This window comes from Vitis vinifera, chromosome 14, assembly GCF_030704535.1.
Source record: "Vitis vinifera cultivar Pinot Noir 40024 chromosome 14, ASM3070453v1".
Lineage (NCBI taxonomy): Eukaryota > Viridiplantae > Streptophyta > Magnoliopsida > Vitales > Vitaceae > Vitis > Vitis vinifera.
Genome location: NC_081818.1, coordinates 25,086,844 through 25,100,055, shown reverse-complemented (window position 1 = coordinate 25,100,055; position 13,212 = coordinate 25,086,844). Strand labels below are relative to the sequence as shown.

At 38.7% G+C, this 13,212-nt stretch overlaps 3 protein-coding genes across 13 annotated transcripts; all 3 read left to right on the top strand.

Moving 5' to 3' along the window:
- The first annotated feature begins 498 nt into the window (after positions 1–498).
- LOC100266919 (probable inactive shikimate kinase like 1, chloroplastic) lies at positions 499–3,690 on the top strand. 4 transcript variants are annotated; one of them, XM_010662409.3, is made up of 10 exons: positions 499–778; positions 1,284–1,330; positions 1,777–1,827; positions 1,908–1,996; positions 2,089–2,176; positions 2,448–2,530; positions 2,639–2,765; positions 2,895–2,973; positions 3,055–3,119; positions 3,211–3,690. In XM_010662409.3, the coding sequence occupies exons 1-10, from the start codon at positions 562–564 to the stop codon at positions 3,277–3,279; spliced, it is 915 nt and encodes a 304-aa protein (XP_010660711.1). In that variant the 5' UTR covers positions 499–561; the 3' UTR covers positions 3,280–3,690. The 4 variants fall into 4 exon arrangements, with proteins under 4 accessions (XP_010660711.1, XP_010660710.1, XP_010660712.1 ...); XM_010662408.3 differs by having other exon boundaries at positions 2,880–2,973; XM_010662410.3 differs by having other exon boundaries at positions 1,777–1,831; positions 1,924–1,996.
- A 505-nt stretch (positions 3,691–4,195) lies between these two features.
- LOC100256630 (uncharacterized) lies at positions 4,196–10,176 on the top strand. Of its 8 annotated transcripts, none has more exons than XM_010662405.3 (6): positions 4,196–4,827; positions 5,475–7,178; positions 7,310–7,561; positions 8,298–8,378; positions 8,690–9,313; positions 9,968–10,176. In XM_010662405.3, the coding sequence occupies exons 2-6, from the start codon at positions 5,913–5,915 to the stop codon at positions 10,022–10,024; spliced, it is 2,280 nt and encodes a 759-aa protein (XP_010660707.1). In that variant the 5' UTR covers positions 4,196–4,827; positions 5,475–5,912; the 3' UTR covers positions 10,025–10,176. The 8 variants fall into 8 exon arrangements, with proteins under 8 accessions (XP_010660707.1, XP_010660706.1, XP_010660708.1 ...); XM_010662404.3 differs by having other exon boundaries at positions 4,196–4,844; XM_010662406.3 differs by having other exon boundaries at positions 4,196–5,169.
- Positions 10,177–12,238: 2,062 nt separating this feature from the next.
- Positions 12,239–12,634, top strand: LOC104881652 (zinc finger protein 2). Its single transcript, XM_010662468.1, has one exon. It carries the CDS (start codon positions 12,239–12,241, stop codon positions 12,632–12,634), a length of 396 nt encoding a protein of 131 aa, XP_010660770.1.
- The last annotated feature ends 578 nt before the right edge of the window (positions 12,635–13,212 follow it).

The window sequence follows — 13,212 nt, the reverse complement described above, 5'->3', positions numbered from 1 at the left end:
TGTAACTATTTGTTAAAATAATATTTATATGTAGTGTTTATTTTCGATCATTCTTCATATTTGATTAATTTTGAAAAATTTGTTTTGAAAATGATTATCGATTAAATATGTATTTATTTTCTTTTTCATAAACAAAAAACTGTTTTTATAAACAGTTGTCAAATATATCATATTTTATTGTATCATTTGCCTTCATACCGGTAACATATACCATATAAAGCATACTGTTCCTCAAGTGAGACAAGTGTATATGAAATTTTTTTTTTCAATATAATGTTGAATTAAAAAAAATGCATTTCGATCAAAATCTAGGTATGCTGTAATTTCTTTATTCTTTATATATATATATATATATATATATATATATATATATATATTTTTTTTTTTTTAAGACAAAATTGTCTTACGGTAATAAATTTAAAAATAAATTTTAAATTATCACATTACAAAAAATAATTTCTAAAATTGCGGTGGTTTTTTCCAAAATACCCCTAAGCCAAGGGTGGGACGGGAAACAGATAAATAAAATCAGTCGAGAAGCAAAGAAAGGAGGGGAGAGATATGGCGACACTAGCCTCAACCAGAGCGTTTCATGTCTTTCATCGTCATTTTCAGGTGGTGACGCCGAGATTCCCACGGTCCTTGCTCGAGGCTCCTAAACCCAAGCGCCATCCTCTTCATCAACTTCTGCCCTCTCTCTGTCCCTGTGTTCCTCCTCTTACCTCCTCCCCCAAATCCCTCTCCATCACTTTCTCTCTTCCTGATGGCGCTTCTTCCAGTGAGTTCATCCATCTTCCTTCTTGATTCAGTTTATTATGATAACTATTGTCTTATTCGTAGAACAAGACACTGATCCGCTAAGCTTTTCTTTACTGGAAACATTTCTGGGTTTCATGCCAAATGTTTGGTGAAATTTCTTGGTTTGCGATTACAATTCAATTATGCAAGTAGCCAACCTATGGCTGCTCCTTTGAAATATGAGCATGAGAGTAGAATAATCCAAGGACACATATTTTTCGAACCTTCCTGATGTTATCCACTCTTTGCCCATGGTACTGTTAGTTTGACATCCATTGTATGCCCCTTCCCTGGAGTTTATGCCGTTGGGGTGCCAATATCTTAACATGGTACCAGAATTTTTTGTATCTGTTTGTTTGTTTCCCCATTTATTTTTTCTGTGTTAGTTATCTATCTCGATTCTCTTCTAGTTAGTGTTGTTAAACAACTTGATATCTGCTACAATTTTGGGTGGTTTCAATGATTTCTTGCTTGAATGTGTTCAGTTTCAGCAACAAAAGTTGTTGACGTTGATCTCTCTCTTGCAGTCAAGGTGAGATCCCATTCCATCTCTACTCAAATTAAGGTTACGTTTGGTTCCTAGAAAATTTGAGGGAAAATGTAAGGGAAAGAAAATAGAGAGGAAAAGTAGAAGAAAATAGATTTAAAGTCTTAATTATTTTTATTTGCTATTTCAAACCTATTTCACTTATTTTAACTCATCAATATAAAGATTAAATCATTTAAAAATGTATAAGTCTCTAACTCTTTTAATTCTTTGATATTTCCGTAGGACAATCAAATATGAGAAAATAATTTTCTTTCACATTTTTTTTTCTTTCCTTAGTACTTTTCGGGAACAAACATAACCTAAGTTCACATTTGTGTTTTAAGGTTTTGCTTATGCTTTAGAAAATGCCCATGGATTGAGAAATAACTTGAGCTTGATGAGCTTCTATATTTTGAAGTGCTCGTTTTAACTGTTCTGTTTTAATTCAGAAGAAGGCAATGGAGATATCCCCTGTACTGAAAGGGACATCCATATTTCTTGTGGGTAGGCATTGCTGCATCCTAATTGATGTGTTTCTACTTGGGTTTTGGGTATGAATGCTTATATGTATGATACAAAGATTTTTCAATGTAAAGGGATGAACAGCACCATTAAAACCAATGTGGGGAAACTTCTAGCAGATGCACTACGATATTATCACTTTGACAGGTTTGTTCGTCTTATTGTTGAAAGCCTGGAAGAAGATCTTGTAGCTGTGGATATGATAGCAAAAAATTTGTACTTTTACTCTCTGCTTGCAGTGATAGTTTGGTTGAGGAAGCTTGCGGTGGTGAATCTGCTGCCAAGTCTTTAAAAGAGCAAGATGAGAAGGGATTTCATGACTCTGAGGTGATTCTTTTGGACTTTTATCCTGTTGCTTGTGTGTCTGCTTACTTATGTACAGGGCTAGGGACTGGGATTGTCAAACTGGTTCTTATTGGGGCTAATCAATTTGAGAAGCAGCTGAACCAAAAGAGCAAACCCCAATCTGCCTTTAGAGGCAGCATGATGCCAATGCTGCACACTCAACCCTAGAAATTAAGGCTATCTGTTATACAAACTGCTTCATTGATATGCTAGCTAATCCAGCAGCTAACTTTAAACTGACATTTTCTTTCAGACTGAAGTATTGAAACAGTTATCATCCATGGGTCGGCTGGTGGTTTGTGCTGGAGATGGTTTAGTTCAGAGCTCAACTAATCTGTATGGAAACCGGTTTCTGGTTTTTCTGTTTCTAATGCTTCGTCAAGTCATTTGTTATGGTCAAAATCAGTTCTCTTATCCTCAACCATCCTCTCTTAACAATGATAGGGCACTTCTGAGACATGGAATTTCAATATGGATTGATGTACCGATAGAAATGGTTGCCAAGAACATGATAGAAGAAGGGGTTCAAATTCCTGTAACAGAATTATCTACTGCAGAATCTTATTCTGAGGTCAGAGGTTCCCTTGCAAATATTGAGTTAGCCTGCCTGATCAACCTTTTAGCCAATAAGCATCCTTGTTTCTAGCAATCTTGAACCTGCCTGATTATTTAATCACTGCTCCAGACTGGTGATAACCAGGTGTTTGCTCAGCTAGCTGTGGTGTATGAAGAAATGAAAGGTGGATATGCAACAGCGGATGCATCAGTTTCACTCCAAAGTAAGTCCCCATCGTTCTTCTAGGGAACCCTGTCCGGAACCATTGTTGCTGTTGGTGTTAACTACTTCTTGTTCTTAGCAGAAGTAGCTTCCCAATTAGGTTACGATGACTTGGATGCAGTAACCACTGAAGACATGGCTATGGAGGTAAATGACATCATCTACAAAGTGATCACTAATTAATTATCAAACTAAACTAACTAAATACACTTTCGCCTTGCTTTTGTAATGACTTCAGGTTCTCAAAGAGATACAAAGACTGACCAGACTAAAGAAGATGATGGAAGAGGCTGCAAGGCCATTTTAGTTGACAAGCCGATGTTTCATTACTTCTGCAGCAGTTCCTTTTGTCCCTGTAGCCCTATGGGTTAGCCCGCCCCCGGCACCCCCCTCCTTTTTTTTTCTCTTTTTCTTTTTGAGTTCACTTTTTACATCCAGTATTGTTTGGACCAGAAATATGGAATCAAGTGTTGCCCTGATATGTATATAAACCTTTTCCACAGGTGGTTGTTGCAATGGAAAATTTTCCCGGGAAAAAAAAACACACACACACACACATGATGCAGACCTAGTTGCTACAGTGACACCAGAGTAGTGCTATGTTTCTCTCTTGCTAAACCTAGTTTCCTAGGAATCCTTTTCCCTCAATTTTGCATTGATTGGTTCCATGATTTCTACAAGAAAGACGGTTATAATATTGAAAATGTATCGTTACTCATGGTGTCGCGTGTATACCTTCGGTCTATGGCTTTATACTCAAATCACTTTCGAAAATATCTTTGTATCATGATTTCATTCATTTGTATTATTATTGAAGGGTTTAGATTTTATAACTCATACCCGATGGGCGGACTTTGGTAGGTAGGGATTTTGATAGATTGGTATTTTCTTAAAGTTAATTTATTATTAGCGTAACATTGAGCAGAGTGAAGAGGCCCAATAGGCCCACTTTAATAAGAGCAGCACAGCACCGGCAACAGGCAGCAGCTTTTCTTGTTGGATGGACAGTGGACTGTGGGGGAACGAAACAGAATAATTCAATTCAGCTACCGTCTTCCCTTTCTGCTGCTTCGCCCTACGAATTAATTGAATTCTTCACCAATAGGCTGGCGATATGTGCCACTACGAACAATACTTTGCTGCCACGTGTTGGATCTGTGCAGCGACAGTCCACGTGGAATGATTAAGGCTTGCGTATTACGGTTATACCCATGCCCCTTTTCTAAAAGAAAAGCTTTTTATTACCCAAAAAAGTATATTTTGTTTTTCCATTGAAGAATTCTCTGTTCTTTGTTTGAATAAATTGATGACATGTAAAGGAACTCAATCTATGAGTATTGATAATAACCCTCTTAAATAACAATAATTTTAATTATTGATTTTTTGTTTTCAAACCAATTTAATGATCATTTTATTGGAAAAGAAAAGGGAAAAAAAAAAAAAACATGGATCCAAGGTGAATTTTTGGGAAGAGGGATTAGAGGTGACAGAAATTGAATTAAGGTGGAAGGGTCATGAGAGGTTTAGTTTGGAATTTCCAAAAAGAAGGGAAAAAAGAAAAAGAAAAAAGAAAACTACAGGCAGAAAATAGAGGGAGCAAGTGGGGGGTGAGGGTGGTGATGAGGGTGCTGCGTTTTGGGATTATCAACACAGAGATAAAAGAGGGGAGACACAAGAAACAAATGGGGCTGCCAAGAACCTCTAACCCAATCCTACAACCACCTCCCTAAGAGACCCAACTGGAAAAATTCCATCTCTCTCCTCACATTTTCTCTCCTTCCGGTTCTCCTTAAAATTTGATTGTGTGATCTCAACATTTTAAAATGAAAAAGAAAAGGATTACATTAGAGTCAAGGTCAGATTCATTGATTGGTGCGTTAACAATTGTGTATCATTTCACATTTTGATGATCTGGGTGGGTTTTGATTTCGTTGCTTTTGAGGGGATTTTGTGGGTTGCAAATGCTTTTGGTTGATTGTTTCTTCTTTTGGGTGGAAAATATGAAGTTGCTTGGAGTAGATGATGACGGAAAGTTAGGGGTCTGTAGTGAATGTGTGCCGTACAAGTAACCCCTTCTCCTTGAGTCTTCATTTCTGTTTCTTTGATCATAAATTTGCCGCCTTCTTTTGTTGGATTGCTGTCAAAACCATTAGATTATGCAGATCGATGATTTGTTGGAGTGTGTTTTGATTCTGAGGTAGTGTTTATCGCAGTTTGCTTAGCGTTTATTATCAAAGAACTCATGGCTATGGGCTTCTAGCCTTCTTCATAGAGTAAAACTTGTTTTATCTTGTAATTGTTTGTACCAGTCAACTGGTCCTGTAAATGTTCCTTGATGGACAGTGATTGAGTTCAAAGGGTTTATAGTTGTGGGTTTCATCAATCAAGAGAAAATTTGGAAAGCAACAACGTATTTATTTAATTTTACTTGTTTTTAGTGTTTTCATATATTCTTTTCAAGTCACTTGGAAAACTAATTTTGGTTTGGAACTTTTTTGTCAGGCGTTTGCATTGCTAGCTGCTGTGAATTCTGTGTTCCTCATTGCTTGCTGGTGTGAAGAACTGAATATAGATTTCACTGATTATTTTTGGATATTTAGTAAGTGCTTGGGTCCATGTCCACAACCTTGTAAGGGGCCACTAGTTGAAATGCCGATGCTGTTGGTGGATATAGCATTAGCATCTCTGTAGATTTGGACATTTTCTTTAGATTTAGTTGATATTGCAGAGTGCTGCATTCTGTGCTCTTCTTTGGAAGGGTATTTTAAGGAGAAGGCAGCTTTTCTTGTGTTGGTTAATTACATGGATGCAAGAGGATTCCTTTTGGATTGGCAAAACTGAGTAACTATATATTTGAATATACAGCAGTTGGGAAGATGAACAGAGTAAAGGACCCATTTAGGTCTTCTAGGAAATAAGATGCCCATTAGTTTGTAAACTATGGGCTTGCCACAAGTATCATCAATTAAAACTGCTGAGGAAGTTGCAGAATCGATTAGTACATTTTTGCAAAGTCCACAATTTGCTGGTTTGAGTACATGTGATTTGGATGGAATGTCTCGAGGAAGTCCAAGCAGAATGGGTGGGGATTCCATATGCTCTCCTTCAGGAGATTTCCAGAGGAAAAGCTCCTTGGAGCCCCCAAAGATTTCAGATGATTTGTTTGAACAGAAAGGGACTGTGGATGTTACATCCACTGTTCTGAAGATAAGTTCTATGGATGAAGTAGCTTGGTTCCCTCCTAAACACAGACGGGATATTCAGACTCCTGTTTCTAGGATTGTGGGGTTTGAATCGGGTGGAATGAATTCTATGAGTACTGGATTGGAGGGAGATTCAGTTGACCATGGCCATTCCACTGCTCCGGTTGGTAGCACAGTTAATGAAAGCAAGTCCAGTGGGTCATTAGCCAGGAAGCGGATGCTGTCACCTTTGAATGGTATGCTTTTTCCAGAACAGTTTAATGGTGATCCTCTCGACATTGGTTGCAGCAATTTTTCGATGAATACCCCTGCTTTTAATGGTGGCTTTGGGGGTGTGATGGCGCAAGATCATAAGAAGGCAAATATTGGATGCAAGAAGAATTTCACCTCACCAATCTGGTCTATATCTAATTGCTCAGAACACAATAACATTTTTTATGATAATAGTAGAGCAACTTCCATTTTTCAAACTGATGGCCTGAACCAGGATCACAATACTTGTGTATCTTCACCTGAACTTAATCACTTTAGAGAATCAAGTAAGGTAAGATCCAAAACTGGGTCAATAATGATATCCCCAAAAAAGGTGGTCTCGCCTCCTCTATCATTGTCTCCTCTTGGTCCAAAATTTTCTGAAAGAATGAGAACTGCAGGAGGGTGCAGGAATGTCACAGAAGAAATGCACAGTGATTATTTAACTTTAAAGAATATGGAAAAGTCGCTCAATGGAGCTGTATCAGACATTTTCTTCACCCAGGAAGAAGAGGTGTTTAGGACGACAAGAAAATCATTTGATGGTGTTGAGCTTTTGCACAAAGAGTTTTACTCATCTTCCTTGGAAAGTACTGGCATAAGTTGGCCTCTGTCACAAAATTCAGCACCCACACCTCAATATATGAAGTTAGTTAGAAATTTGAGCAGACTTCCTGTTAGGAGGTCCTTAGTTGGTTCATTTGAGGAGTCCCTATTGTCTGGTCGGTTCTCATATGGAAAATTCAATCAGGTTAGTGTTTGTGTTGTGTAATATAGATAGCCTTTTCTGTAGATAGTTCCTTATTTAATCTTTGAGAATCTCTCTCCAAAGATATCTGATTTTTCTTTCAACTGCCTATTGTTGGTGCCTTATTTTTGTAGAGAATTGATGGATTTTTAGCTGTTCTAAGTGTTACTGGAGGGGACTTCTCACCAAAATCACGGAAACTCCCATTTTCAGTATCCAGTGTTGATGGAGATAGCTACTTATTGTATTATGCATCCATAGATCTTGCAGGAAATTTGTTATCAAAAAGGTTCAGGGCCCAAAAACTGAATAGAGGCCTTAGCAATGATGATTCACAAACTGCTAAGAGTCACCTGCGGATACCTATGAAAGGGCGCATACAACTGGTATTTTGTTTCTTCTCTCTCACAACCGAGTAGTTACTATTTTAAATATACTCTAGCTTTAAGCTTTCTTTCATGTTTCTTTAACCTTCGATTTTGACAGTTCGAGTTGTGGAACTCTGTTTCATTTTAGTTTAATCATGCTTCAAGTGAGTGAACCTTGATAGGAGCTTAGGTGAATAAGAAAACCAGTTTTTTTGTCTACTTATCAAAAAACGAAAAAATGACCCTTTTTTGTCCATTGCATCCCTCTTGAGTTTTGGCCATTCAAATGGCCAATCAATTTGATTAATATTATCACTACTATTACTACTAATAACATGGCAAAAAGACCATTTCAGCCAATGAGAAGAATCTTTTTAGTTGTTTTTGGAGTTGCTTTTCTTTGTTATTTGAATTTGTGGAGAATCATGAGTGAACAAATTTATTTAAAGGTAAGAATATAGTGTGTTCAAGGACTCTGGACACATGCAAGGCAGCAAGAAACAGAAAAATACATTAACCCCTGAACTTCTCTAACTTCTAGCTAAAAATGAGTCCAGAAAATTCATCAAAGGAGTCTGTAGACAATATTCCCGGTACCATGTGATGTATTGTAGAACAAATTGCATGATTTCTCTTTCCATGGTTTAAATACCCATTGAGTTTTAACACTCCAGTCAATCCAGGTGTAACATTTTTGGGCTCATGGATCTCTCCTCCTATTCTGTTTTCATTTTTTATTATCATCTTTTCCCAGGTTCTCAGCAATCCAGAGAAGACACCCCTACACTCGTTCTTTTGCAACTATGATTTGAGTGACATGCCAAGTGGTACCAAAGTAAGTTGGAATGATTACTGGATTGTTTTCTATGCTTTATTTGTTAGACAGATTGGTGTCCTGACCTTTTTCTTAAGATGTTGGAATTATCTTCATTTAGCTTTTACATAAAAATTGGTATAGGGAGATATCACTAATAGATCATCAATGCAGATGCATTACTACTTTGGGAAAAGAAATGAAGAGATTTCTTTATTTTCAACCTGCTCATTACTAAATGGACTATTTCTGTTTTGAAGTATTCGTTTTTTTTTTTCTAGCAATATTCTAATGATGATTATGATGCCATTTTTCTGTTCAAATTAAATTAGACATTCTTGCGCCAAAAGGTTACTATAGGATCTTCTTGCCCAACTTCTCCACGGGTGAATGGTGAACAGAGAGATCATGACATGAAAGTCAAAGACAAGTTGATTTCATCCTCAGATAAAAGCCATCAAGTAGAGAATAGCAGGGAAATCACTACTTCATATGAATTTGACATGCTTAATGCTATGAGATCTATAGAACCAAGTACTAGTTTCGAAGGAAGGGATGGTTCAGATTTAGTTCACTCAATAGATACACGGGATGCAGGGAGGATTGATGTACCTTCCCTTTTGCTTGAGGAGGGATGCAACAGTGCTGAATCCTCAAGAACTCTTGAAAGTGAGAGCTGGGGGGATGCATGCAATGAAAATGACAGAAAATCTGCCCATGGTTGTTCGAAAGCCAATGAGAATTCTACCAGTGCTGGTGCTCTGCGGTACGCTCTTCATCTCCGCTTTCTATGCCCTTCGAAGAAATGTTCTAGATCCATTCAGAGATGCAAATCTGATCCTCTATCAATACCACAAAGAACTTGCTTAGACATTGAAGGAGAGAGGAGATTCTATTTATACAATGATTTGAGGGTTGTATTCCCTCAACGACATTCGGATGCTGATGAGGGCAAGGTATGTGGTTCTAGCTTCACATATAACATGGTTTTGTGTTGCTTTTTTACATGGTTCCAAAATCTGCATCTGATATTTATGATGTTAATGCCTCAGACAGGAAATGTCAAATGCTGTAAATTTAAATATATTTTTGTTACACATCTTGATGGGCTTTCAGGCTTTCTTTTTCTCATAATTGCTTTAATAAGAGCTGTTGATGGTTCTGCAAACTGAACCATATTTTAAGTAGGTTAATATTAGGTTAAATAGTGCTTAGTTCTGAAACAATTTTAATGGCACCAGCTTTGGTAGCAATTAGTTATTACTCACTTGGTCTCTCAGCTATCTCAATTAGCTGAATGGCCAAATGATGCTATTACTGATGGCCATGGTCCTGAAGCCTTAGAAATGCAATGGAAGTAACCTGCTCAGAACCTGTCAAAATGTTTCAAAACATGAAAGGGTGCCTTGCCCACAAAAGGCTGGATTGGGGATTCTTTTGCATTTTCTATACAGAATTTGTGTATCTTGAAGCCTATTGCCAAACAAAAAGGAAAAAAAAGAAGGAAAAAATTTATTGAACTCTCTCTCTCTCTCTCGCTCTCTCTCTGTTTGTTTAATATATCAGCACTGAATGTTTGTCTAATGAGAATTGTTGCTGGCTGATGGCAGTTGAACGTGGAATACCATTACCCAGAAGATCCCAAATACTTTGACATCGGCAACTGAAATCTTTGAATTCATCTCCTCAGCTGTTCCCTTGCGGGCTTTGTACATGTTCTTAGTCATCTTACTTCAAATGACACTAACCCCATTCTACCTGTAAAGACTTTATGATTCTCAATAATTTGATAGACTAGATGTTATTGTCCTCTCTCCAATGCCAATATAACCGTCATAAGCACAAGTGAAAGCGAAAGGTGGGTGGGGCTCTGGACTCCATTTCCAGTATATTGGGAGTACAACTGGACCCACACCCATCCATCTCCCAAATGAAGACTCATCTTTCTGTGCCACCTATTCAGCTGATTTCATGGATTGCATTTCCCATTTTCCCTTCACCGCCTGGGTTGCAATTAAAGTCATATGGTGAATTAAACTCAAGATCCCAATCCAAAACCCCGTCTCCTCTCACCTCTGCTACAAAAAACCCAATTTCAAATTTTCCATAATTTAATTGGGTTTGGCCCAGTCAAGCAAGCCCAAATCAACCTGGATAATACGCAACAACCCTTGTTTTCATTTGGGCTTGGCCTAGTAAGGGAAGCAGATAATGAACAGTAACCCCCTTGTTTGGCATGTGATGATGTGATGATATTGAAGTGGCCTGACCCATGATCTGGGGCTGGGAGTAAATTGGAAATGAGTGAAAGGACAAATCATGAGAGGGGGCTTGCGAGTCATGACTCATGAAAGTGGTGGAATAGAAGAGAGTGTGTACTGGACATAGTAAACCCTGGAGACTGAAAGGTCTTTGTAGCTTCAAAAGAGAGGGCAAGTGGGTCAGAGGTTCTTCGCCCCCGCTTTTTTGGGGGTGGAGCCCGTTGTTCAAAAATCACATGTATATATATATATATATATAATTCTGTATCTTGGATCTTCATCTCATCACTCACTCGCAGGTGCAGTGGAGGTGGGCCTCCATGATATTCCAAATCCGCGATAAACACCTATGTTTGTGCCTCTCTCAAAACACACTTGTTATGGTAAAAGGCGTATATGATTGGACCCTCCAGTTTGAACCAACCAGAGTTGAGATACGTGTCTGAGTCTCACTGCATTCTCCCCCATCTGCAATGGCAGTGCCCCATTTGCCAGCGCTGTGCTGTCGATTACAAGAAGGGAGGGAATTAGTTACCCGTTTGGGGCTGTCCGACATAACACCTACTCCACTCACCTCATGCCCTATCTCTTCCCACTTCCTGTCCTTTCCCCCTTCCCTTTTCCTTTCCCATTCCCTCCCATCACCCTTCCCTTTTTTCTTTTTTCCCCATTCTTCCCCTCCAACCTTCTTTTTTTTTTTTTTTTTTTTGAATTTTTACAAGTACCATACCACTGTCCACAGCTAGTGTTGTGGGATTAGACAATGAGGCTTTTCCTATGTGTATCAAATTCTAGGCCGTACACGTGTCACATCCTCATCATCACCCTCATCAGTATTAGCTCATTGTCCTTCGTCACGACCCTCCCCCACAATATCCTCCAAACCCTACACTCCCACCAACTAACCCAACTAATGACTCTTGTTCCTCACCACCCTACTTAAAAGTTCAGACCCCACTTTTTAAACCTTTCTCCTTTTGGGTTTATTTGTACAAAAAATAGAGGTTGTCATTTAGCTCACATCCTTAGAAACCAGAAACTATAGTGTTAATGTCCAGATTTATAAGAAAAGTAGTAGGTCTTGCTATAGAATATTGTAATTTGATGGGCTACATTCAAAGTGACACTTTTCAATCAATTAAAGCGGGGCACTCTACAACCAATTAAAGGGCACCACCAGCTTTCCAACCACCAATCACAAAATGACTGAATAATACTGCAATAAAATATATCGTCCCAATCATAAAATCCAAAGTTTCACGCTTCATATTATATTTATTTACTTATTTTATTTTTGTTTTTGAGGTGGGTGGGAGGGGAATGGGCTCTTTCCTTTTTTTTTTTCTTTTTTTTTTCCTTTTTCTTATGGTAAGGGCTTGACGATAGATTTTCTGAGAAGGGTTTTTATTTCAAAAAAGAAAAAAGAAAAAAAAAAAAAAGGAGGGTATGTGTAAAATATTATGGCCATTTTCATCCCATAGGGGGTAATTTGGTCTTTTTATTCTCTAACCAATCATATACGAGTTCGTGTAAGCTTTCTGTGAGCTAAAAACAAAAACAAAAACCCCATATAAACCTCACCTCAACCCCATCTCTCTTTCGTATTTGCTCTGCTCTGCAATGGCGGACTCCGGTATGTACGATTTCCTGAAACAACCGTCGGAATCAGCCACCGGAAAGCCAGCTTCAGCTTCTCGGCTTTTCCCTTGTCTCTACTGCCCTCGCAAGTTCTACACCTCTCAAGCTCTCGGAGGTCACCAAAATGCACACAAGAGAGAGCGCGCCGCCGCTCGGAGAAGCTTCGCAGTAGAACGATTGGCTCGTCTTAATGCCGAGCCCTCTCCGGGCCCTGGTGCACCTTTTCTCGAACATTGGTTCGAACCCCTCCGAGCCCACCAGTACCACCCCTCAAGCTCAATCTCTCATGCCGTTCATGGTGGTTCCACTCCCGAAGCTCTCTCCCCTTCCACTGAGCCTGCTGACCACGTAAACCTTGACCTCACCCTCCGTTTATAATCTTCTTCTCTTTTTTTTCTATTTATTTCATTTTCTGTTCATGTTCTTCGTTTTTGTCTTTTTGTTTCCCCTTGGAACCACCAAACTGAGCCTGAAAGAAGGTGAGAATGCTAGCCTAGTATACATATATAGCAAGTTGAAGGTTCGCTGGTATAATCCATTCCATATTCCTTGAGTTAGGAGCTGTTGAACTTCAACCTTACTGCTTCACATGTCTATCATCTTCTTATGTTTCGAACTCCTGTTTAACACTAATGAGTAGATGATAACTTATGGGCTTCAACTTCTTCTTCTTCCTCTTCTTCTTTTTATTCTCTTTCGATATATATACACTACTGTGAGTGCATGTTTTCATGTTCATGGATTATTTACATTATTTCTGGAAATACCCCTTGGCTTCTGAGCTAAGCTATGGCGGCAAAAGGTGGGTCAGGAGTCAGGACCCCACCCTTCTGCGAACCCTAAACCAGATTTTAACGGTCTGAGCTTCAGAGGCGGAGCAATATATGGTGGGGTCATCACTCACTTTTAACTGGAGCCTCTGCGAAGACCAATAGCCTGATACAATTGCAGCCATT